This window comes from Anolis carolinensis, chromosome 2 (genome assembly GCF_035594765.1).
Source record: "Anolis carolinensis isolate JA03-04 chromosome 2, rAnoCar3.1.pri, whole genome shotgun sequence".
Classification (NCBI taxonomy): Eukaryota; Metazoa; Chordata; class Lepidosauria; order Squamata; family Dactyloidae; genus Anolis; species Anolis carolinensis.
In genome coordinates, this window is record NC_085842.1 from 155,526,325 (window position 1) to 155,552,679 (window position 26,355).

At 40.0% G+C, this 26,355-nt stretch overlaps 1 protein-coding gene and 1 long non-coding RNA gene across 2 annotated transcripts; one reads left to right on the forward strand and one right to left on the reverse strand.

The window, feature by feature from the left end:
* Positions 1 to 1,924: 1,924 nt before the first annotated feature.
* Positions 1,925 to 7,355, forward strand: LOC134296307 (uncharacterized). Its single transcript, XR_010003005.1, has 2 exons — positions 1,925 to 2,370; positions 7,039 to 7,355. It is a non-coding gene; the product is annotated as an uncharacterized LOC134296307 (long non-coding RNA).
* LOC100562008 (keratin, type II cytoskeletal 5) lies at positions 4,314 to 25,903 on the reverse strand. Its single transcript, XM_008104077.3, has 9 exons — positions 25,480 to 25,903; positions 22,771 to 22,979; positions 17,290 to 17,350; positions 15,999 to 16,094; positions 15,055 to 15,219; positions 13,984 to 14,109; positions 13,098 to 13,318; positions 11,272 to 11,306; positions 4,314 to 7,242 (listed from the first exon to the last, which is right to left on the reverse strand). The coding sequence occupies exons 1-9, from the start codon at positions 25,852 to 25,854 to the stop codon at positions 7,010 to 7,012; spliced, it is 1,521 nt and encodes a 506-aa protein (XP_008102284.3). The 5' UTR covers positions 25,855 to 25,903; the 3' UTR covers positions 4,314 to 7,009.
* Between the last annotated feature and the right edge of the window lie 452 nt (positions 25,904 to 26,355).

Genomic DNA, 26,355 nt, shown 5'->3' on the forward strand with positions numbered 1-26,355 from the left:
TTGCTGTTCCCCGCACTTTGATAAGCACACGTTAATCAATGTTTTATACATTCCTTGCTCAGGAAATTCTCTAGATTATGAGATGTAAATTCCCCACCTCTATCCGTTTGTAATGCCTTAATTCCCGCATCAAACTGTCTTTTGACATAGGCTACCCAATTCTTAAATATACCAAAAACTTCACTCTTCTGTTTTAAAATGGAAATTCCAAGCAAAATTAGAATAATCATCCAAAATACATAAACAGAAAATTCCCCCACCTTTGCTGGGTTTAAATGGTCCAATTAAATCAGTGTGAACCAAATCAAAAACCTTTTCCGAGCTTCTCAGACTCTTTTTACTAATGGGCGCAGATTGAGCCGTTGTCCTTTTACAGACATTACAATCCAGAAATTTCTGACAATCATTTAAATTAATGCTTTCAGCAAATTCCTGCATTTTATACAATACCTTGAAACGTGGGTGTCCCAAAACCCTATGTAACTCGTGAATACCCTCCTGATGCATAGGTACATTCTTGCTGAACATATTGATCTCACTTTGGTTACCCCTTTAAGTTAATACATACATATCACCTTGCAATTTGCCAGTCCCACAAAGTTTCTTTCCTTTTAAAATTTTAACTTTGCCTCCAGAAATATTTATACCACACCCCTCCTTATCTAATGAACTTACTGATAAGAAGTTATACTTAACTTCTGGTACATATAATACATTATTCAATGTTTTACCTAAATGTTTTACATAAACATCTCCCTGCCCCTCAACATGGTAACATACACCATCAGTCAGAGAAACTTTTGCACATTCAGGTTTTTCAAGATTAGAAATCAGCTCTCTCTTATTTACAATATGTTGAGAGCATCCAGAGTCAATGAAGAAAATGTCATCATCTTCTTTACTTTTTTTGGACTGGACCACATTGGCATGCAATGAGCCCCTCCTCTGGTTCATCTTCTTTCTCTGTGGCTGTGGACAGTCTCTTTTTAGATGTCCTGAAGATCCACAGATGTAGCACTTCTTTCTGACTGCATACACCTTCTTGGTATCCCTCTCAGGCCCTGTCACGACTGCTTCCGCTGACTGCTTTCCCCAATGTTCCACATCACGGTCTACCTTCTGTTCCCAATCAGCTGTCAGTCTGCTACATATATATTGCAGGTTCAGCTGACTCTGAGACGTTGACGATACCATCCGATGCATCGTTCAATGATGACAGATCAATATAACATTAGTTCTCATCAGAGAGATAAAACCCTCTCTCATTCAGCTGTAAAAATAATTTCTGTATTGTTTGCAAGTGTTCTTTTAAATTTTCATTCCTTTGCAAATGGGTTCTATACAGCTTCCTTGACAGAACAGCTATTGAGACATGTATTTCCTTTAGTTTGACCCAAATCTCATGTGCCGTTGCCAGGCCTGCAATGTGAATCAGTTCATTGTCATCCACACTCAAAATCAGTATTGATTTGGCCCTCTCATCTTCTTTCCGATGCTCATCTGCATCTTGCCCTTGTATCAGAGCTACTGCGCACTCCCATAATGACTGTTGCTTTAAATAACTCTCCATCTTAATTTTCCATGTGGAGTAGTTACTTGCTCCAAGCCTTGCCATGGGAAATCCCGCAAGATTCACCACCATTTCTGAGGTAATTTGCCTCCTTGCCGATGCACAGCCTTATAAAAATTATGCCACTGCCTCTTTAAAGTGACATTCACACACAAGCAGATGTTTAAATGGTTTAAACTGGTGATAATCTGGGAATTCTGGGCCCATAACCTGTAGATGTTTGTGTAAAATAAAGATGGATATGTAAACGGAAGCGTTATCACCATCTTTAAATCAAGATAAACTCTGCTGTGTAATAAGGCTTGTCACTTTAGGCTTGAGTGAAACAATAACAGTATCTGTATTCAGGTTCAAGAGTTCAAACACATACACAGAGCAACAGTATGTAACAGTCATTTTGAATATGTCTCATTCCTTCTTTAAATAGTCAAACTTTGAAGAGCATGACAGCCATTACATTCCTGACTAAAAATCTACTCAGCGTCTTTCTCTGACTCTCCAGAAGAGAAGACAAACTGAAACTGAAACCTCAGTTGGAAAAACTGTTGGTTTGCCTCTGCCAAGCCAAAGGCAGCAACCAATCAGAATGTTAGCTAGCTCAGCCAACCAGCTGTTGCCATAGCAACCCTTTCCAGTGAACTCATCACAATATGGAGTCCTTATTTCACATTCCCTCAGACCCTCACAGTGAGTTTTGTCAGTGACTTTGTCTCATGCCCTGATGAGTGGTGTGCCACCGCAGCCTAAGATCACTTGTGCCAACCTGATCCATTTGATTCCTTATCTGCCAGGTCATGGAAGTAGGTATCAAAGGCTAAGCCACATCATGTAGAACCTTCTAATTTGCCTTTACCTCAAAGAATTGTGGAGCTTTTTTCCAGATTGGGATCCGTATGTATGCACAAGGGAAGTATAAATCATTCTCCCACCTTTTTCCTAAATTTGCACCATGAGCACCATGCAAGGGCTCAAAGGAACCCTTCATTGATGCCAGTCCTCCCCCTTTCTTCCCTCCTTCCTTCCTTCCTTTCTTCCCTCCTTCCTTCCTTCCTTCCTTCCTTCCTGAGAAAGGGAGACTTAGGAAAATTAGCTCTTTGTGTGTATAGAAATTTAAATCTCATGTACCCCAAAGCATAAATCCCAAACTAGATTGCATGCTTACTTGAAAATATAGAGGACACTGCAGGCTCACAGATATTGACAAATAAGCCGTTATTTTTTTCAGAACAAATAAAAGACATTATGTCTGAAAAAATACATGTTGTATATGGGTAGGGGGCATCTGGCTAGGATCTGGTTCCAAACGTGTTCTACTAAATGTTAAGGGACACAGTGGGCAGTTCTACTCTGAAGCTTTTCAAACATTATCCCTATGGTCAAACTGCACATGGGTAGTGATACAATCAGTTTGCATTAATAAAGTGGCTTTTTAAAAGACCTCTTTGTGGACTAGAACTTGCTTTTAGGAAGAATTGCACTGTAGAATGTTATGTATCACTCCCTTTGGCATCCCAGGAAGCTATCTAACGTTCTGTTTCATGGAATGTATATTTACAATGGGCCAGTTAGCTGGCTATGATTTTTTAGAGACACTTTCCATATTGTCAGTGGCATTTAAGAAGAGATTTGAAAAGATTTGCTGAACCAGTTAAAGTGGGGCTCAAAATGTTACAGTAGGAGAATACACAATGGCAGCTGGCAGCTCCCCATGTCCGTGGTGGGAACTGAATCTAAAGGAGAAATATAGTGTGCCATCCCATATATCTTTTAAACCTGGGCTATCACCTAGAGTGGATTCACTTTCTTATTCCATTCTGATCCACCAGCCACTTCAAAGAGCTCATTATTTGCATAATGAAGGTCCCAGCATCTCCAGGTCTGAAATGCCAGATAGTCTGCAGACAGACATTGTTGACACTACTGAGAAACATGGCCTGGCATAGTTTTGTACTTTTCTAAATGCCAAGGCTGATTCTTGGTTACTAACAAGATCATGGGTTTAAGCCTAGTTCAGATAAAAAGACTTGCCTTTCCAAAAAACATAATTCTGTTTTCATAGAAGCTACATGTTGAGAGCTGGATGAGAATAATAGAGCTGGAAGCGATGGCAATATTTATCGAGCCCAAACCTCAATGATGAAGAAATACACAAATACACCACTCACAAAAGATGCTCATCCAGTCTGTTTAAAGGCCTCCAAACAGAGCCGGCCCTAGGTATTTTTCAAGTGTAGGTGAACAGAATTTCGCCCCCCCCCCCCCAAACCAATCACTGAAAAATAAAAGGGTTGGATAAACGAAAATGTTGGATAATAAGGAGGGATTAAGGGAAAGCCTATTAAACATCAAATTACATTAAGATTTTACAAACTAAGCACCAAAACATGTTTTACAACAAATCAACAGAAAAAGCAGTCTCGACTGTGCCCTCATATGTTTTGCGCCACAGGCGACTGCCTAATTTGCCTCATTGTTGGACCGCCTCTGCCTCCAAAGTAGGAAAGTCTCCCCAGCTTCATTTTAGCCGTCTATTCCACTGTTCAACCATTCTTATAGGAAACATATTCTACCCAGTGTTTAAGTGGAACCTCTTTTCTTGTGGTTCAAGTGTAGTGAAGGAGCAGAAAAAAAGTGTGTTCCACCTTCTACATAACATCCCCTAAGATATTTAAATAAGGCTATCAAGGAACTTCTCAATTGTTTCTTCTCCAAGTTAAAATCATAATCAATGGACACAACTTGGGTTAACAGCAATTTATTAAGGCAATTCCTTGAAACCTGAAAGATTTCAATGCAAATACAAAGTAACAAGTGGAGCAGTAGTCTGATTACAATGATTCTCTTCTTTAGAGGGCACAAACAATAAACATGCCTAGAGACAATCCACAAATGTGGCCATTTTGCTTATGACAAGTGATTCTAGGGGGTGGTAATGGATACATCCTTATGGTTTTTATCTGAGTTTTAATCTTGCTGCCATATCACACTCATGTTATGTAACAGTTGGTAAAACTAATTTGCCATTTTTCCATAACTGAATTTTAGGATTTCAGATTAAGAATATCTAATAGTCTTAATATTTTTAATTCCAACATTGTAGTTTACAATTATTTCATAGTTTTGTTGTAAAATATTGTGTTTCTCCAAGTCCAAACAGTTTATTTCATTGGCAGTTCCATGGGGTGCCTTGTGGCACCCCGCACACCCTCCTTCCTTCCCCTATTACATGGTGGGGACAGGACAAGGTGTGTTGGCACCCTGTCCCTATCAGATGGAGGAAAGGGTGTGCATTGTCACATTCCCATTCCCCCATCAGATGGAGCAAAGGGCAAAAGAATGTGTGTAGCCCCAATGGAGCTACCCAAAACATTCTTACCATTCCCTTGTTGCCAAGGAAGCTTCCTCAGCACTTGGAGGATAAAGAAGGTGGGGCCTGCCAAGTATCATGTGATGGTGCTCTGCAGGGACCATCTCCAAAGTGCTACGAGGGGCAAAAAGCCCCAATATGATAAGGTGGTTATATTCATAATGCTTTCAGTGTGCCAGCACTAGAAACACCATTCAAAGATCCTCAAAAGTTTTGAAAACTAAAAATATATAATGTTATACAAAAGTATTTTGTAGCTCAAGAAAGGTGCACACCTGTTGTTTAACTGTATCTTTTAAAGATGATTTTCTGTGATAGGATAATAAATCCAGCTTTTTTCTGGGATTTTAAAAGAACAAACACAATGCCTATGAAAACTTTTATTTTTTCCCGGCCCTATAAAATAATACATATGAAAAGAAAAAAAATAGATTGTTATAATTTCCATGGCTTGTCTTATGCAGGACATGATTCAGCCAAAGGTAGCCATAATGTAAGGTCATAGCTAACTCTTCTTAGGTCAAAACTATTATTGGCACTTTTAATTTTTACTTCATTTTCTGGAGACTGAATGATTGCTAGTTTTGGATTTGTGCTGTAGATGATGTGGTCTCTTTTGTACTATTTGCCCTTCAGCACCCCATTCTCTATTAGCCATGGAAGATGGTGGTAACTTCACACATTTATTTGACAGAGTGAATCAGCAGCACTTGACCTATTTAACTTTAGGTGGGTTGTGACTGTTTTTAAGCAAATAACAAATGGTTTAATTACTAAGTAGTTATGGGATTTTAAATCAAATCATTGAATAGGTTAATTACCAAGTTGTTAAAGGGTTTTAAAATTGCAATTACCCCCTAAGATATGATTATCAGGGGGAAAAAACAGAATACTACCATATTGTTCAGTAAGGTATAGTACAGTATCTGCTGATAGACTATGCAGGTTTACGATATCTTTGAAAAGCGGCAGTTATCACATATCTATTAAAAATCAAGAATAGGATGAAAGATAGACTACTGGATAATTATATTCCTAATGTGACAAAATCCTGTGAAAAGCCATTAATGCTGACAAAACAAAGCTGGAATCATGCATATAGAGGAGCTTGTCAGGATCAAATGTAGCTTCTCGCGCTGATCAAATATAATGTTTTTCAGTATGGACTTGAGTGGCCCTTTTATAAATAACCAGATTCAGCTATTTGTGCAACGAATATGGAATCTAAAGTGTAGATGAGAAACTCCTCAGAGGCTTCCTATTCATTTCAGTAGAAGAGTATAGTTGTTGCAAGAGAACCAAGTATGGATGCTAGAGTACATGCAAAATATTTTAAATATATCAGACAAATGGGAACCTTTGGCATTGGCAACTCACTGTCCAAAATTTGTGGGTTGTAGAGCAGCACTATTTTAGCCCAGAATGAAGAGAACTTGGAATCCAAATCGGAGGCTGTTGAACCACTGAGACTTTGGAGAAGTATACATTAGTTAGGAAAGGTTATATGTATAGCAAGAATCACTTGACAAGAAGCTTTTGGATTTCTGATGCAAGATGAGGGATAGGAGCAAGCTAGACTTAATGGAAACACAACCTGCATGATAGAATGGGGCTTGTGAAAAAATTCTGCAAAGCATGGGCCAAGTTAAAACCACACAGCAAAACTAAGCCAGAATACTGCATGTGAACTGAACCCTTCTTTGGCTAATGACTTTGTACCTCTAAAATGTTTCTCTCCAGCTGGTTTGATTGCATCAAAATTAAAACAGCTGGAGTCCTTTGCGGGAGAAAGTAGCCCTGTCCCCCATGTCCGTGCTATGCTAGAAATTGCCCCATGCTTTATAGAAGGAATGAGAAACATTTAGTCTCCCAGCTGGTTTTGGATTGCAACTCTCATCATCCCTCACCACTTACTACACTAGAAAGGCTGATGAAAACTGCAATGAAAAAACAACTAAAAGATAACAGAATTCCCCCACATGCTGAGTTAGAGATATTGGTGGTAATGCCATGTGTTGTTTGTTCTGCCTGGAGTGGGGATTTGGTCTAACTGATTTTTACAGCCAAAGCCTTTAGCTCTGATAGCTCTTTCTGGTTGTAGATGTTTTGGATACAATTTTCATACTGGAACTGCTCCCCCTACCCGAACCTATGCTCCCGGCAAGCCCTCTTCCACTAGCGGAGCTGATGCTGGTTCCTCCCATGCTGAGGCCTCCTCCTCCATAGCCGAGACCAGCTCCTCCTGCAAGGCCCATGGCACTGCTGCCGCCACCATAGCTCATGCCTCCGGATGAATGGACAACAGCTGCAAAGAAAATGAGCAGGTTGGCGATGAAGATAGTCAGAGATATGGAACAAGCTCAGCAAACACATAGGTGGGTGAGGGAGGCATAAAGAGATGGGAGATGTATCACACCACCTTTAGAAGTAAGTGTGTGTGTGTGTGTGTGATAGGGATGGAAAGAATATTCTGTAATAGTCACAGCCACAAGAACAACAAATGGTGACACTTGAGATATCCCACCAATGGAAGGGAAACCAGAGATAAGCTTCCTTACACTTCAGAACTTGTGTGTGTGTGTGTGTGTGTGTGTGTGTGTGTGTGGTAGGAGGATTAATGAAAGAATTAATATAGTTTTTGTCCTCAGAAAATGTGTTTTTTCTGCAAAACACTTTGTTTCTGCACAAAAATGTCCTTCTTGCAAACTCCAAATCTGTGATTCACACAGTTTGCAAAAAATACAGATTTCTGTGCAAAAAACTTACCTATGTGCAGTTCATCAGTGTGTATTTTCTGTAAGAAAAAACCTACAATATTTCGGCATGGGAATCAGTATATTTTGTGCAAGATGTGCATTTTCTGTACACACATATAAAATCTTTGCACAAGAATACCACATGAGCTTTATGCAAAGAGGATTCTGAAGCACAACTAGTGTTTCATGTTTATGCAGAAACCTTGTTTTCTTGTGGAACTAAAATTATAGTCAGCTGTCCACATTTGTGAATTTGATTATTCATGGATTTGATTAAAATGTTATTTCCAGGAATCGCTAGCTTTTCCAATGTGACTCTGTGGTCAACTTCCAATGGAGGCTGACCACAGAGTTAGTAGACGTAAGAGATTCCTAGAGAGGTGTTCCTTTAGATATAAAATACCAGGGTACTGTGCCCTAATGCCAGCAAATGTGGATGACTAATTCAATTTCTTCTTGCACTTAGGAAATGAAACAAGCAAAGATTTACATCCCATGTTGGTATGTGACTACATTTATGTACTTGGGTCAGATTAATTGACATGGGAGAGCCAGCAACTTTCAGATGCTTATTGCAAAGGTAGCCCAGTAAAGGCATGCTAAGCAGACAAGCACATTTACTCCAGAGCCCCATTGAATTCAATAGAACACATTCCTAAGCAAATCCTCCACACAACCCTTTCAGAACAGGCTGTACTGGTTATTCCACAACCGACACATACGTTATTGTCAGATACTGTTTGTCACATATAAGAATCCCTTTTCAATATGGGTTGATGGAAACGTCATTCCTGAAAGCTGAATTCTACATATGAAAGTGGGGAAACATGGCCAGTTTACCAGCATTTGTGTGCTGGTACAGCTGTACCAGAACCTTCTACTTTACTTTATTGCTGCAAATGTTTGCATTCATAGGACAGGCCACCTGTCAATCACCATTAAGTTTGGTTCCGCCCCTTGTTCAGGGCTCTGGGAGGGAAGGAGCCATTTTTAAGTTAGTCTCACTTAGGAAGCTCATCTATAGGACATAGAGCAGCTCGTCCCGTAAAAAGCTACATATTTAAAGAACACCGGGGATATTGACCATCCGAGGATACAGAACAACAGCACAGAAACATCTGAAAGCCTTGGCTGGTAGGTCCACTCGACAACCAGACGCACTTGGGAGTTGGCAGTGGGTCCCAGACCAGCTAGGCCCAGATAATAGATAGCCTGGGAGAGGTTATAAGAGGGTTTTCACAGTTATTCAAAGCCTATCGCCTGTCCTGTGGGGACAAGACTCCTTGAAGATTTATTATTTGTTCGTCAATAAAGACTTTGTTATTTCTTTAAAGACTTCAAGACCATCTTTTCAGGGAAATTCCTCAACAACCTTTCTTTAGGCACCCTGGCTTCCCGCTGGGCATAAAGCGTACGTCCTATATAATAGACAATCAGTAACAGGCCCAGCGTGTGACGGAACAATTTGCATAACGGAATCTTACACAGCTAACTGCACATTTTAGTGCATAGCCAAGAGCCTGCCTCAAAAGCCAGTTTCATTGCAACGCTTTCTCTTTATCATTTCTTTTCTTCCTCTATATGATTATCTCTATAGGCTAATGTCCTGGCACTGTTATTTACATGTGCTTTTGAAAAAGGGTGTAATTCCCAACAGTCTTCCAGTCATTCTGCCACTTGTCCTTCAGTGCTGCTTTGGCTGCAAGAGTGCTCTTTGCCTCTTCTCTCCACCCAGTGCTAACAATCTTCATAAAGGGCCTTCCAGAGAGGCTGCCTGAGAAATCATGGGGCAAAGTTCTAGATGCTTCTGCCAAAGAGTGTTCTAAATTGCCTTTTTAATTCCATCAAAGATAGATTCATTCCTTTGTACTGTTAAAATGGCTTCAAACTACAGGAAAGGAGATTCCACCTGAACATCAGGAAGAACTTCCTCACTGTGAGGGCTGTTCGACAGTGGAACTCTCTCCCCCGGGCTGTGGTGGAGGCCCCTTCCTTGGAGGCTTTTAAGCAGAGGCTGGATGGCCATCTGTCGGGGGTGCTTTGAATGCGATTTCCTGCTTCTTGGCAGGGGGTTGGACTGGATGGCCCATGAGGTCTCTTCCAACTCTACTATTCTATGATTCTATGATTCTATGAAAAATAAGAAACTGTTTTATCTGGCAACACATCACAAATACATAGCTAAAATCAACACTAAATTGAAAATACTTCATGTGTCAAATCCTATATTTTAAACTGTATTTTAAAGTGATAACATTACTTTTAACAGGATTGGTTACATAACAATTTAAACTTTTATGCTGGATAGTTTTTATAGCTGTTTTCTATTTTTCCATATTGGAAGCAAGATGGAATATAAATGATAAAAAAACAAATAAACCTAACTGATATATGATTAAGACAAACAAGTGAAGCCGGTGCATATCTGTCCATGTATGCATGTATGTATGTATGTATGCATGCATGCATGTATCCACACACATTAAAACCTACACATACACATACTTTTTGGGGATAGTATTAGCTTGTGAATTCTAGTAGCTGTGAGCCCTAGGATTGAAGGCCGCATGCTTCTGAAGACTAGATGTTGAGGAAAAACAGCAAGTGTCTTATCCTCTCTTGAACTGTTTATGGGTTTTGTAGAGGCATCTCACTGCAACTCTTGGAAATCTAGGCAGCAATTTAATCTGGCCTAGTGGACAATCTTCTAGCTTGTACTTTCATAGCATTTGTGGTGCATAGGAAACATTCAGATTAGGCTACAGCTTCTGATAATGCCTGCTGGCTGGCTATGTTGGCTGGGGCTAATGGCATCTGGGAACCCCAAAACAACTAGAACCCATTTTAGGTCTAAAGCAGAAGTTGATAACTTCTGGGTTATAATTCCCATTGGGTCTATCCAACACTGCTAACAGTGAGCCAACATGGTTAACAGTCCACCGAAAAGAGTCCAAGAGCATCTGGGTCCCATTCACATTATAGAATGACCATGCTGTAATCCCACTTTAATTGTCCCACTCTGGAATCCTGGGACTTGTGGTTGAGGAAAGGATCTTTAGCATCTTCTGCCAGGGAGCTCCCTTGATGCCTCTTAGCAAACTATAAACCCCAAGATTTCTTAGGAGGCAGCAATAAAAGTCAAAGTGCTACATTTGTATAGCAGACAAGAGACCCTGGAAGGTGACAGGTTGAACCCTGACTGACAGAGTAATTCTGAAGCAAGTCTGGTGATTTTACATCAGGCCAAAACAGAAGGAAACAAATGGCATCTGTGTACCCTTGGGTTGCTCATCAGGGGTTGCTGAAAGCAAACTTGGGGTCATTCTAAATTTTAAAAATTGAGAAATGTCAATAAAAGTTAAGAGTTTTTTTTAAAAAAAATGATAAATTTTCAGGGGCTTTTGCAAATTCCTGATGATGGCAACCATCATGGTTTGTGCAGCTGTTTCAGTATGAAGGCTCTGCAGTTCTTTGAGTACCTTTTGCCAGAAGGGAAGGAGGGAGACTAGAAGGATGACATTATACATAAGAGGCTCATAACTTACTGACTTTTTGTGGTTCATGTGTATGTTACTTACAAATGTTTACTGCACCAACTCCCTCTCCAGCAAGCCTGTTAAAAAAGGAACAAGGAAAGTTATTGTTGTGCTCAGTATCTTGAAAGCCAGGTGCAGCTGTTCAGAAGTTGCTGCAAACATACCCCACACCTTAGTCACTGCATATATGAGGTCTTACTAAGGACTGAGATGCCCAAGTGAATCAACCAATTTGATCATCCATCCACAGAGAGCAAGAGGTTGTGTCTTCTACAATATAGTAATACTGTGGTCTGAATTCTGGAATACTGAAGGATGCTCCAGGATCAAACTGTCACCCAGGAGAGCCTTGATTGAACCAGGCATGAAAATTGTGCCCTCCAGAGATTTTAAATTGCAACTCCTAGAAGCAGAGTCATCATTGAAGAAAGCTGGGAGGTACAGTTCAACATCTGCAGGGCCACACAATTCCTACCCTGATTCCAATGGTGGCTCTCTTCATTTTCTTCCTGAATATAATGTTTAAAATGTTCTCTGAGGCATGAAGATTTTTTTTTAAATGGCAATATGCATATAGGTTATGGCTAATGATAATGATGATGCAACCATGACCTGGCTAAATGGGGGACCCAGGAGACATTGCTATTGGCAATAGGTCCACATAGGTGTTCCTTTTGGCAGTGGATCCCAGCTAAGCATGTTTTCAAGAATACCCTATGGCAACTCCAAGGGAAAGTGCTCCTTTTCTAAAACAGGCATGAACAACTGTGGCCCTCCTAATTTTGAGAAATTTCAGCTTTCAGCATTGCTTGCAATTAAGAATTCTAGCTCAGTTCGATGGACTCTGTTACCCAGCAAGATCTAGAGAACTACATTTGTCTACTCCTTTTCTAAATCATACCTAGGGTAGAACTTCATGCTTTTAAAACAGCCACAGAATTTGTTCACGAGTAGTGATTTCTGAATTCATGTCTTGGACTTTAGCTCCCAAATGCCTCTGATGCTTTGGTTAATAATCTGGGATTCTGAGAGCTGATGTCCAAAACATCTGGAAGACCAGGGTTTGGGAAACCCTGAGTTAAAAGAAATTGCTTGCCTCTTCAGTTCCTCATGAGAAATTTCTGCAAGTTGTTAATGTCCAGGTGAAAAAGTTGTCATTGGGATTTAATTTTAGGCTCTTTTACTGAAAGATATTAGCTCTCTCATATAAACAAAGTGAAGGGGACTTGGTCAAGAGTTTCTTTAGAAAACATCTAAAAGGTAAAAAAAAATGTGGAAAAATAATCAAGAGTAAAAAGTAAAAGTAAAAAGTAGAGCTTGGAAAGTTAATATTGGGGCTACAACTCCATGTGAGGGTTGTTGTATGTCTTTCGGGCTGCGTGGCCATGTTCCAGAACATGGCCACACAGCCCGAAAGACATACCACAACCCTGTGATCCCGGCCATGAAAGCCTTTGACAACTCCATGTGAGATGAGGTGTTCCTGGAGATGTTGTTTTAAAAGTGATATTTATAAGCTGTGCCTCAAATCTAGTATTCTGGATTCCTTCTTGGTTAGATATGTATGTTGCAGTCATGGAAAGAATAGGCCAATTTTCTCCAACCTGGTGACTTCCAGATGTTTGGGACTGTGACTCCCAGCATCTCCATCCCTTGATGAGCCCAGCTGGCATAGATGGGAGTTGCAGTCTAGACCTCAAGGCTGGGTTTTGTTTGAGTGATAAGAAGTCAAGTAGGATATCTCAGATGAAAAAAGGTCCCTGCCCCCTGCAAATGTGACTGCAGTACAGTTGTGCGTCCTGTGCTTCTGTCCATGCCAAATTACTTCACAGGATAAAGTACTGTTTAGCATTTCACAGTCCACCTACCTGCTCTCCTCTCCTTCCAGTAGCTTCCTGTAGGTGGCAATCTCAATGTCCAAGGCCAGCTTGACATTCATCAGCTCCTGGTACTCTCGTAGCTGACGGGCCATGTCCGCCTTGGCCTTCGTCAGAGCCTCCTCCAATCCAGCTAGCTTGTTCCTGGCATCTTTCAGGGCAAGTTCTCCACGCTGCTCTGCATCAGCAATGGATGCTTGCAGGCCGGCACACTGCAAGATGCACAGGCAAGAACTTGGTTGAGAGCACAATATCTTTCAGTTGGTGGCCTTAATAGAGTGTTTTCATGATAGTACATTCCCACTGATGTCTCTGATTCTGCATTCATCTGCACATCTTTGTGATGGACAGGGATAGTCCTGCAAATGTTATTAAACTATGGATTCCATCATCCCTCACATTAACTATAGTGCCTAAGATTATAGGAATTCCAACTGAATACAATTCAGAAAACCAAACCATTCCTTGCCCTTAATGATATAATCACTTAATGTTGACAGTTTTGCATCTTCAAGGAACCTGTGTCCTGATGAGTGAACATCTTATAATAATGTTTTTGTTATGTAATGGCTTTCATGGCTAAGTGGAGATACAAACCTTGGTCTCTGGAGTTTTAGCCTAGAGGTCAAACTGCTACAGTATGCTGGCTATCTCTATGAATCACTCAAGCAAGAGTTTCCATTTGGGGTTAAATAAATGTTTAGATCAAATATGGTGATAGCTCAGAGACCTGAGAACTACAGTCCCAACCCTTCGAATGCTGCTTGTCTTATTTGACTATTTTTTCACTTCCCTCCAAGCTTTATTTCCACATATAAAAGCCTCAACCCCCAAAATATTTTTGACACAATATGTTGTTTCCTCTGCAGAGCAGTACCTGCTTTTTAACATTGTCAATCTCGGAGTGGAGCCTTTGGATCATGCGGTTCAACTCTGAGATCTCAATCTTTGTATTATGCAGATCATCTCCATGCCTTCCAGCTGACAGCTGCAACTCCTCATACTGAAAAGAAAAAAGAGGGACCCAACTAAATGAAATGGTTTCAAACCCCTATATCTCAACTATGATATCTGGTGAAGAATTATAGAGACAATTTTGAACACATAGAGATGCTTCATATATTATTTATGCCAAAAGAGCAGCAACCTCAAATTCAGAAAAATTGGTATGCAATAGGCCTGTCACTTTTGTCAAGCTTGTTACTCAGTACTCCAACAAAAGTGGGGAAAATGCAAACAGAAAAACAATTTCTTTTAACTTAAGGAAACATCCATCTAGGAATTTGTCGGTTCTCCAGTAGAACTCTATGGTCAACTTCCAGTTGACTGTAGAGTTGGGTTGGAGGAGCTAGAGATTCATAGAAAGAACATATTTATCAAATCCATAAATGATAAAATACATAAAGTTAAATTCAAAAATGCGGAGGGTCAACTATAAAATACTTTTTGTGCAGCATCGTTTTGAATGTTACTTCTAGAAATGTTGATGACTACCTAACAATGCTCATTTGTGGGCTAACTTAATATCTCAGCAGAATAAACAGGAGGGTTCTCATTAGAAACCAGGGCTGCCTTAACAAATGCAGAAGTGAGGAATAATGCATGACCATCTAAAACGGGTTCTCAACCTGGGGTCCCCGGATGTTTTTGGCCTACAATTCCCAGAAATCCCAGCCAGTGTACCAGCTGTTAGGATTTCTGGGAGTTGAAGGCCAAAAAACATCTGGGGACCCCAGATTGAGAATCACTAATCTAAACAGACACCTACCATTTCTCTGGTATGACAGCTAAGTCAATTGCCTTATATTAGTCATCAATATCCCTTCTGGCTAGGACCACACAGAGTTCCTATGCCATTAACAAAATGGAACCCACTCATATCTCAATCTTTAAGCTCAGGATCTTTTTTAAATTTGACCCAAAAGAAAAGAATTCTGGCCCTTCTCACCTTGCTTTGATACCATGATTCTGCCTCTGCTCGGCTCCTGTTGGCAATATCTTCATACTGAGCTTTAACTTCAGCAATGATGCTATCCAGGTCCAGGTTTCGGCTGTTGTCCATTTGGAGAATTACAGAGGTGTCTGAAACTTGGGCATGCATCTGGGCTAATTCCTACAATTTTTTTCCCAAAGCAAAACACATGAAATATGTTCCAGTTTCCTTCTCAGACAGGAAGTGACTTCACAAAACTTAATGAAGAAATAAGCCTTACAAGAAACAAATGGGAAGCACTGGCAGAGGCTATGGATCAGGACCAGACCAAAGTATCTTGCTATCTGATGCAAAACAGCAAAAATATCCCCACCCACAATAAATGACAAGAAAGTGCATAGTATATTGGAGACACAAGTTATTTGGCATACAGAACAGAGAAGGAACATTCAGGTACTTCCCCCTTCATCTTTGTCAGTAGAAATTGAATAATAACAAATTTATCAACTAACAGTTCATCGTCTTTTCTTGAAAAGATACCTGAAATCTACTGCTTGGACCAACTGCTTCACCCTGTCTAATCATAGAGACATATCTTTGTTACTTAGTAATTGACGAAAATTTCAGACTCCAGCACAACTAATCTAATGCAGTTTGAAATAGATATGTCTTCAGGTTTCTTTTAAAAACCAGAAATGGGCCCATGTACATCATTTTGGGAAGGGAATTCCTTTCATAGAATCGTAGAAACATATTGCTGAAAGACACCACTTGGACCATCCAGCTCAACCCCTTGCCATGCAGGAAAAGACAATCAAAGCACCTCTGACTGATGTTTAAAAGCTTTCCTTTTTGCATCTATTCTCCAAATCAGACTTCTCCAGCCTGCAGAAGAATTGGACAATAATTCCCACCAACTCTTTAGCATCCAATAAAGACCAGAAAATGCTATTCCTTACGGCGTCATAGAAACTTTTCAGGAAAGTGGCTTCATCATTTATGGAATCCACTCTGGCCTCCAGTTCAACCTTGTTCATAAAGGCAGCATCCACATCCTGGAAAAAAGAAAAAGACTGAATACTGCACTTGCTATGAAACCGAAGCCACAATTTCCCCTGAGAGGTTAAAACTGGGTGAACATTTGGCCTTCCAGATGCTTTAGGCTACTATTCCCATCAGTTCTGCCCAGCAATAAGCTAAAACATATTGAAAAGACCTCATTAGAAAAAGGAAAAACTTGGAAGTGCATGTTTAAAATGTCATTAGTTATAGTTGTTTTGGGGGATGAGCAAACTCCTATTGTACAGTATGACCCGCATATTCATGGGACTGGTATCCATAGCTTCATTTATCCACATCCTCTTTAGGCATTCTCTAGGTCCTCCAGGTTGACTTTATGGCATTCTTGGGCTGGAAGTCCTTCATTTCAGTGGATTCACTAAAAGTCATCTAAAAAGCCTAGCTCTTCCAGCAGGCCTACCTAGCCAGTTGAAAGCATGAATTTTAAACTCATGCCCTACGTTTTGGTTTCTGTCCTGTGTGATTAATGCGTATTTTATAGAAATACTTTGATATGTATCTTTTATGGAACTTCATTTTAATATGCGTATCTGTAAAATTCTCATAGTATTTGTGGTTTTGACTAGGCTGTGACCCGCCTCGAGCCATGAGGAGAGGCGGGTGAGAAATAAAATTATTATTATTAATTATTATTCACACAAAGTCTGGGAATTTATCCCCTAAGGATATGGGGGATACTCTACACTCACAATTTTTAATACTACCTTCTTTCGCTTCCCCTGTTTCTCAAAAGTAATTTCATTTCATGGCTTGCACATCCACAGCACACCCCATGACAACATAAATCAACTTTTGAATGATAGGATACTCCTCCACCACTATTTACTGTGACCATATACCTATCATTATCAGCATTTTAAGAAGGTTGCAGTTATACTTTGGCTTTCTCCTGCATGAGAATATTGTTAATTTTAGATACATTCTGATAAACACTATCCCTATGGGAAGACTAGATCTGTTTGGTTCCATTTTGATTTAAAGAAAAAAACAAAGCAAAATGAATTTTTACCCTATCCCTAGTTAAAATGAGCGGCTGTCTCTTGCCAAATTACAATTGGAAGGTAAAATGACTATGCTTTAGCTATGGCAACATTTTAAATAATTACAAGGAACCTGTTATTTGCTTTGTGTGCATATATGGCTCAGACAGACAAATATTTAGTTTCTCACCTTTTTGAGAACAACAAATTCATTTTCTGCAGCTGTACGCTTGTTAATTTCATCTTCATACCTATTAATAGGAAAGAGGAATTATGTAAATCATTAGTGCTTAAAAATACAAGACACAGAGAGAGAGACAGACAGAGAGAGACAGACAGACAGAGCGCACAGAAGTGGAATTTTGTGTGGAAGGACTATGTATTCCAGTTTGGTCTTCATGGGGTCAAAACTCTATCATAGTGTGTATCTTTCCAAAATAACTTTAATATTGCTGTTGATATTTTATATAGTTATTAATCTAGATTATTTTTAATAAGTTGTAAGCTACCTTGAGTCCCGTTATGGGTTGGAGGGGGAGATATAAATGAATAAAAATAATTATAAATAATACCTAGTAAAAAAAAGGTATGATTTTGCAAACCAGTATGTTTTTAAAATAGAAGACTGTTGACCTCTTCTCATGGCCCTTTTGGACCAGGCCATTTTGGTGAAAGGGAAAGTGCACAAGGTGACTTGTGGCACTCCATGCGCTCTCCATCCTTCCCCCATCACATAGTGGGGATGGGCACCCTGTCCCCATCAGATGGTAAAATGGGCGGCAATTACCCCGCCGCTCTTTCCCCATCATACAGGGAAAGGGGGAGGAAAGTGCGGGTAGCTCCATCAGAGCTACCCAAAACACACTTTCCTCCCCGTGATGAAGGAGGAAGTGCCTTTCATCTCATAGTGCTCGGCAGGCCCCATTCAAGCTGCTAATAAAAGTGGCAAAACGGATCTATTTTGCCCCGTGTGAAGAGGTCTTTAATATCTTAGTTAGAATTAAGTAAAGCTAAAAGCAACTAGCATGATCTAGCATGAGAACATAAAACAAGCCTACAGGGGCAGAAGCAGAGATCATCTAAACTAGCAAAGGTAGCCAGATAGACAATTTCAGAAAGCTCAGAAAGGCAGTTGTCAGTCAATTCCCAATTTTTGGTACTCAGAGGTAATGTGATCATGCACATGGAGATTCCATTTGACTATCAAGCCAATTTTAAAATAATCAGACAGATCTTTTATATATTTCATCAAATTATTCTGAAACCTTCTAAACTGATGACCAGAACCATAATCAACATTTCATCAGGTCCGTTTGTGTATATTGACTGTATCACATCAGCTGCCAGAATTGCCACGGATCGTGGTGAATCCAGAGGTGCCCGGCATGGGCCTGGGGAACCTATCACCTCACGTCCAGCATCTCTCAACTTATCACAAACCTCATCCCACGGGGATGTGTCTGTGTGAGGTTTCCCCCATTGATCCCTACGAAACACGGGAAGCTTGGCTACAAGTGTTCTAACATTCAGACTTGGGTCAGGAAAATAGTGTCAGGAAGCCAGAACTATGTCCTCAAAAACAGAGTTCAGGAAAATGACCTGGTTGGAGCAGAACTCCTAGAATCCCCCAGTCAGCATTCCTAAAGCTGGGTTCCCAAAAAACTTTTCCAAACTCTGTCTAAATTTTCTGGTTGGATAACACAACTGTTGGGACCATTTTCCAGAGAGATGAGGAATTATCAGGTTTTTCGGGGTCAAGAATCACTATAAGTAATGGCAGCACTCTACATTCTTTCATTTCCCTTAATGAGGCTTGATCGTTAAGCTATTGATCCATGACCAAGATTGGCATCCTTTACAATGATGCACAACTAATGTCATTTTGGGGATTGTATATATGTGATTTTCTTTAATGTGGTTGCCATCATATGCCAAAAGAAAATTGAGAAGAAAGTTTGGAGGAAATTGTACAACATAGTCATTGTTCAGGGATAGGCAGTAAAAAGTCTCAGAAAAATACAATCACATAAATTTTCTGACAAAGATAGCTTCTTTGAGAAATGGAAGGTTTAACATGTCCTTTACCATTGCAATTGGTTTTGTAGCAGGACACGCCAGTATGATTTTTCAGATATCATGTGTACTTCACCTGAGAGGGCAGGACACACTAATGTTATTGTTCTATAAATAATATCTAATTCCAATAAAATAATTCAATCTGAATTTCAGCAGCAGGATGTGAAGTTCCTAACCATATTTTTGAAAGAGGGATGAATTAATTGGCTTATATCATACACTTATCAATTTTCCTATATTCATAAAGCTGTTCCATCCAATATCTGTATCAGTCTCTATTTTATAACACATTTCATAAAAATGTGCATTCTTTTTTCTATGCAGTTTCCTCTGTCATACACATTTCTTCACACAATCTTCTTTAATATGTGCATTTCCAGATGAAGTTTTACAATCGGGAATTACACTGCAAAATATAGGGATGTGTGTAGAACTGCGTTTCAACCTTCAATCCAGGAAGGATAAACTTCCTCATTTTGCATTAAAAAAAAGTAAGGCCACAAATCCTCAGCTGTCTCTGTTTTTGAATCCACTCGATTTCTCAGATATGCTTCTGAAGTTGAGTATGTCTGTGTTAGTGTCCTTGTAGGCTGGATAACCCTTAAATACCTTCATGTTTCCATTTTGGGCACTCTCTTTATGATGAATGTTTCCAAAGGAATGCAAACATGAGTATGCCCAGACTGGCTTTATTGCCTTGACTTTGAGGAGAGGCCAACATAAATCTATCCATTTTTGCTTTTCAAATGGTGCCAGATAGGAGGCTGCCAAAAGGTGTTGTAGAAACTGGTCTTTGAGGGAAAAGGTGTCATCATATGACCAATCCTTGGGAGGAAATGGCATTCTCCAGAACTTAGGCATGGAAGCAGGCCATCAGACAACTGCCAAGCCCTCATGAAAGAGATATCTCTTTCAAAACTCAAATAATTTCATACTTAATTTGAAAATTAAAGCTTTTATTAGCCCTTTGTGACATTATTTCCATGTTCCTGGAACTTGGCAATGAAGTAATTAACACCTCACCCATAAATTAGTTAGAGAAGCATGAATGCCATCCCAATGATTTCAGAAGCTTTATAGTCACATAGCCACAAAAAGAAAAAAAAATCAGGTTGGAATTTCCCTCTAGGTGAAATTGTACTGCAGTGGCTAGGGAAGTTACTGGTACAAATTACAAATTACTATCAATTATTGGCAACCAAGGAGAAGACAAAATGTCTTTGGCACTATACATATATGAGGCTGATGACACTGGATACTTACTCTTGATTCTGATATCTGGGGAAACAATAAATCTCAAACATACTTTTAACATAGTGAGATCATTTCTTCACTGTGTTGATCAGCAATGTGTATTTTCTTTTGTACCTGCAGGTGCAAATCCTTGCTTTGATGGCTGAAAATATTACCACAGTTATTGGTTTTCTGATGAAAAATCAATTTGTGTAAAAACCCTTTATTTTTTCTAAAAAACAGTTTTGTGCAAGACCCTAGCACATTTTGCACCAACACAATATAAGTAAAGTAAAGGTTTCCCTTGACCTTAAGTCTAGTTGTGTCCAACTCTGGGAGATGGTGCTCATTTCAATTTTTAAGCCTAAGAGCTGGCATTGTCCATAGATGCCTCCAAGGTCATGTGGCCAGCACGACTACATGGAACCCTGTTACCTTCCTGCAGAAGCCGTACCTATTGATCTACTCACATTAGCTTGTTTTCGAACTGCTAGGTTGGCAGAAGCTGGGCCTAACAGCAGGAGCTCATTCTTTTCGGTCAGCAAGTTCAGCAGCTCAGCAGTTTAACCCACTGAGCCATCAGGGAGCCAATGCAATATATCCCATCCTAAATCTGTATTTGACACAAGATAGGGTTGTTGTTGTTTTTTTTTTTTGAAGAAACAAATGTTTGCCCACTTCAACCTTCATTGCGTTAAACTACCTTCAGTGGGAAAGAGCATGAGGAGTCATCAATAGGGTGTGCATTTGCATGTCTACAGAACTTCAAACTCAAGTCTTCAAATGAAAGAGAGCAAAAAAGGTGGGACCTTGCTTTAAAAAACCTGCCACAATGTGGTCTGAACATTTTCAGCAGGTACAAAATGCTGACTGATTGATAGGAGGAAGTGATGGATAGATTGGGAATGGAATGGAATATCCTGAAAGGAAGACGAGGCTGCTTGACTGGAAACATAAAAAGGATACTATGATACTTATATTAAGCCACATTTGGAATTTCAGTTCTACTTCCCTCCCTGGAAATATCTGTAGTTCTTTCATTCTCTCTTGGTTATAACCTGTCAAATTCATTTGGTATTTGTCAGCAATTATTTAAGGCTGTTTCTTGCAAAAAGCATAATCCAACTGATGGGATCAGGAAACTGGACTAGTTAAGGTTGTACTCCTAATCCAGCAGGGTTTGCTTTGGCCCCTTCTACATTGCCATATAATTCAGATTATCAAAGCAGATAATCCACATTATCTGTTTGAAACTGGATTATTTGAGACTACACTGCCAGATAATCCACTTCAAAGCCAATAATCTCGTAGTGTAGATGGGGCCTTAGTGTTCTGCTCTGAAACCTTTTTTGGTACTCATTCTTGTTTAGATACTATAACTCTCCGATATCATCTTGAAAGATGAACAAAAACTCCTCAGATTTGTAAAAACAAAATTTGCAGCAAATAAGGGATTTTCCACTTAGACCCCTTCTACACTGCCATATAATCCAGATTATCTAAGAAGATAGTCCACATTATCTGCTTTGAATTGGGTTATATGAGTACAGTACCATATAATCCAGTTCCAAGCAGAAGAGGCCCGAGAAAAGGTATCTGAGGCTGGAACTACACTGTCCTATATCCCAGGATCTGATCCCAGATTATCTGATTTAAACTGGATTGTATGAGTCCACACTGACAGATAATCTGGGATAAACAGATAATCTGGGATCAGATCCTGGGATACCGGATAGTGTAGATCTAGCCTGAGAGGCAAATCAGAACAATTTCAAGGCTAATGCTAAATACATATGTCCCCCTCATGCCTTTACTATTTATAAGGAACCACTGGAGCCCCAGGTGGCGCAGTGGGTCAAACACTTGTGCCAGCAGGACTGATGACTTGAAGGTTGGTTTGCTGTCCTCAAGGTTGCTGGTTCGAATCCAACTCGGGGAGAGAGTGGATGAGCTCCCTCTATCAGCTCTAGCTCTATGTGGGGACATGAGAGAAGCCTCCCACAAGGATGGTAAAAAACATCAAAAACATCCGGGCGTCTCCTGGGCAACGTCCTTGCAGACAGCCAATTCTCTCACACCAGAAGCGACTTGCAGTTTCTCAAGTCGCTCCTGACACAAAGACAAAAAAAAAAAAGACCCCTTGAAATAACTCATCCAATAGTTTGGGCTGAAGTATAATCAGGATGCAGAAGAGGAAGAGAAAGAGGAGAAAGAAGAAGCCTGGAAGAAGGTTCCAAAGATACACATGATGTGAAAATTATTGTGTGGTCTACAAAAACATATCTAAGAAAGTTTGTGGCAGAACAAGACAGGACCTCTTTTGAGAAACAATCTTCATTAATATTCTTTTTATGTTGCCCACCTGATCCTGAAGTCTTCCACAGTATCCTGCATATTCTTCAGCTCTGACTCTAGCCGTGGTCTCTCTCCCAAAATACCCTCCAGTTGCCTCCTTAGATTAGTGATGTATGCCTCAAACATTGCATCAAAATTATGGCGGGTGATCTTTTGGTCTTGCAGGAGGCTCCATTTTGTCTCTAACACTTTGTTTTGTTGCTCTAGGAAGCGGACCTACCAAAGGAAAACCAAGTTGCATATTAACAAAGTTCACGGACAAAACAAAACATCTTAGTGCTAAACTGGACCATCACCAAAGAAAAATAACATCCTAGCATCTTCTCCCTCTATTTTAATTGGACAGGAAGGAATTCTCATAAAGGTGTCAACACTGGAAAGAAATAGAAATGTGTCAGGTCTCACCTGTAACAGTCTCTTATACAGAGACTGATGTCAGGGGATCAAAAAAGTGATAGATCCCTGCAGTTGTTACAGAATGAGAAGATGTGGCAATGAACCAGGGAACTGCTGTTTTCAGGAATTGGGATCTAATTGTGATGGCTTGCATGGATTCTAATAGCTTTAAAACAGCTTCACAGAGAACCAGGATTACAAATGTAGTTACAAATGCAAACTATGTAACCTTTCCTGAACAGACTCCCCAACCCTATTTTAACAGTCATCAGCTGCACCAAGGGGTCTTTTCTGCTGATAACTGGGAAGCTGCAGGGTGAGATTTCTAGACCCAACAATGAATGATGCTGCAACGATCAGAGCAGGAGACTTGTCAAAAATTCTAATTATTGCCTTAGAATATTCTAATTATTCCTTCCAGAGGAGGATGAAAACATCATCGTGTAGTGCTTTGATCACCAACAAAATGAACAATCATTTATCAATAGAAATGCTGCCTATTAAGGTCGGCCAGGAGAACATTTGTAATGGCAACCCAGTTTGAGCATCCCTTATCCAGAATTCCTAAATTCAAAATGGTCCACATAGGTGGCTGAGAAAGTGGATCAATGTACGCAAACAGAAAAATTATTTTAAAATTTTCACATAAAATACTGTCAGGTTATCTTTATATAGTGTATATAAAACATAAATGAATTTCATGTTTAGTCCTTTCTCCAAGATATCTCATTCTATATGTGGATACAAATAGAGGCATTCCAAAATCTAATAAAATCCAAAACAAGTCCCTTCGGGTGAGAAAGGTGGGATAGAAATGATGGAAATAAATAAAACACTTGGGCCCAAGCATATTGGAGAAGGTATACTCAGCCTGTAGTATCACAATGATCTAAAATTCTTGACCATCACAATCCATTGAAGCTATTTCAACCATAAAATTTTGTCTGTTATCAGTAACAAACTAGATGATGGCAAATAAACTGAAACCTCCAAAAAAGATAAAAGTGCTCCTGGTTAGTCAGAAGGCAGATCAGAGAACAGGTATTAAACTTGTGCTAGATGGGGTTACACTCATGGAAAAGATACAAGTCTGCAGTTTGGATGTATTCCTGGATTATATCCTAGGCCTGGAAGCTCAAGTTTCAGTGGTGGCCAGGAGTGCATTTGCACAGTTAATACTTCTTCACCAGCTGTGCCTGTCCCTTAAGACATCAGATCAGATTTATTGCATCCTGGTTCGTTCACTATAACATGCTTTAATTGGGGCTGCCCTTTAATAACATGCACAATTTTCATCTGGTCCAAAGAGCTGCAGACAGATTGTAAACTTGGCCTGACTACAAGGCGCACACAACTCCCCTGTCACAAACTTCTTCTGGCTAGCCAATCCACTTGGAGGTCAAGTGGAAAGTCCTGGTTTTGACCTATAAAGCCCTATGCGGATCAAGTCCAAGTTATTTGAAGGATTGTATTAAAAATCTGCCTATAATTTGAGATCTACTGGAAGGATTCTTCTCCCTGCCTTAGCATTTTTTTCCCCACCACCTCATAACAAGAAGATGAATTTTAAATATATCTTCCATTATTTAAAAATAGGAAATGACAAGAAGGTCCTTTTTGTGTGAAGTAGCTCTTTGGATCTCAGACTATAGTCACAGTGCAATCATATATATGTCTACCACAAAGTAAGCTCCATCAAGTTCTGAGATTTACTCCTGTGATCCAGGATAATACAACCAGTGAACTGGAAGGAACCTACAAAGTCATTTATTCCAGATCCTGACCCAATGCAGGATGAATTGGTAATATCATGGAGATAACGGTTAGTCGATCTAGGCTTAAGCATCTCCAGTCAAAGAGAGCCAACCAAAATCTGTTCTATTCTTCAACAGTTCCTAGTATTAGGACATTTGTCTCAATATAGCAAAAAACAGCTTTCTTCCAAGTTCCAGCTGTGGAATCTGTTTATGAAGAATAATTTCTTTTGAGTTTGCAATGTTTCCCACATTTTCTTTTTGATACCTTTACAATATTGCTAGTACACACACACACACACACACACACACACACACACACACACACACACAAATGCTCTTCAGGTTTCAACTTGATCACCCTGCCTCTAAATCATGCCATTTTCTTAAGCTCATTTCTGCGTCATATTACTTTTGAACCTCTTTTCCCACCAAATATGTGCTCCAAAAAAAAACTGGAGAAGAGCAAAAAATAGAAAGATAACAATGTTCCAGTCTGTATACAAGTTCACATTGCTCAAAATCCCTAATCATGCCCAAAGGACAATATGAGGAGGAATACTTACCTTGTCAATGAAGGAGGCAAATTTGTTGTTGAGTGTCTTGATCTGCTCCTTCTCTTCCTTCCTTACTCTTTGGATGGTTGGGTCAATCTCCAAGTTGAGAGGAGCCAGAAGGTTTTGGTTGACCGTCACCTCATGGATGCCACCAGCTCCAACTCCGTACCCAGAACCACCGACGATCCTGTACCCAACTCCTCCGTGACCTAACCCATAACCGTATCCAGATCGGGCAGTGCGATAGCCACCCATGGAGATTCTTTTACTTCCTCCAAAACCATGAAGGCTCCTGCTCCCGAAGCCACCAACACCATGTCCAAGGCCTGCTCCACCTCCCCGGGATACTGAAACTGTGCTAAAGCCAGTTCGGCTACCTGGCATAACAGCCGAAGATGCACTAAAATTCTTAGTAACTCTGACTGATTTTTGAGCCATTGCTTTCAAACACAAGGAGTAAGTGGGAAGAGAGAGATGGAAAGATGAACCAAGACAAGGTTCCTGGACTATGAAGGTGAAATAATCCTTCTGAAACCTCTCAAGTTTCCCCCTTTTATCTAATTCACGAGTTGGGTTTGGCCACTGGAGATCATAGGACAGTGGGCTGAATTAATCATTTTGGTATGTTGGGCATAAAGCCATTTTTTCCATTCTGCTCATCACTGGATGTTCCTAACGTAATGCCCTGGCATTCTGGGGGCTTGTAAAATCCAACAGGAGCTTCTAACCCTGTATTTTACAGTGCCAGAGGTTCCCTCAAGGCATTCCTTTTAACTGCATATAAATCAACACATGCATTTTTCCCTCTTCTTCTTTTTTGAACTTGATGGGAACAGAATTGTCCCAGGAGGGAACTAAGAGCTGCTCAGGCAGCTCCCTTGACAA

What these genes read in the sequence shown, in the direction of transcription:
- LOC100562008 (XM_008104077.3), bottom strand. Translation starts at nt 25,854, where the DNA reads ATGCCAGGTAGCCGAACTGGCTTTAGCACAGTTTCAGTATCCCGGGGA. An exon ending in TTGCCTCCTTCATTGACAAG is followed by an intron (nt 22,980 to 25,479) that starts GTAAGTATTCCT and finishes TTCCTTTGGTAG; the next exon opens with GTCCGCTTCCTAGAGCAACA. An exon ending in AATTTGTTGTTCTCAAAAAG is followed by an intron (nt 16,095 to 17,289) that starts GTGAGAAACTAA and finishes TCTTTTTTCCAG; the next exon opens with GATGTGGATGCTGCCTTTAT.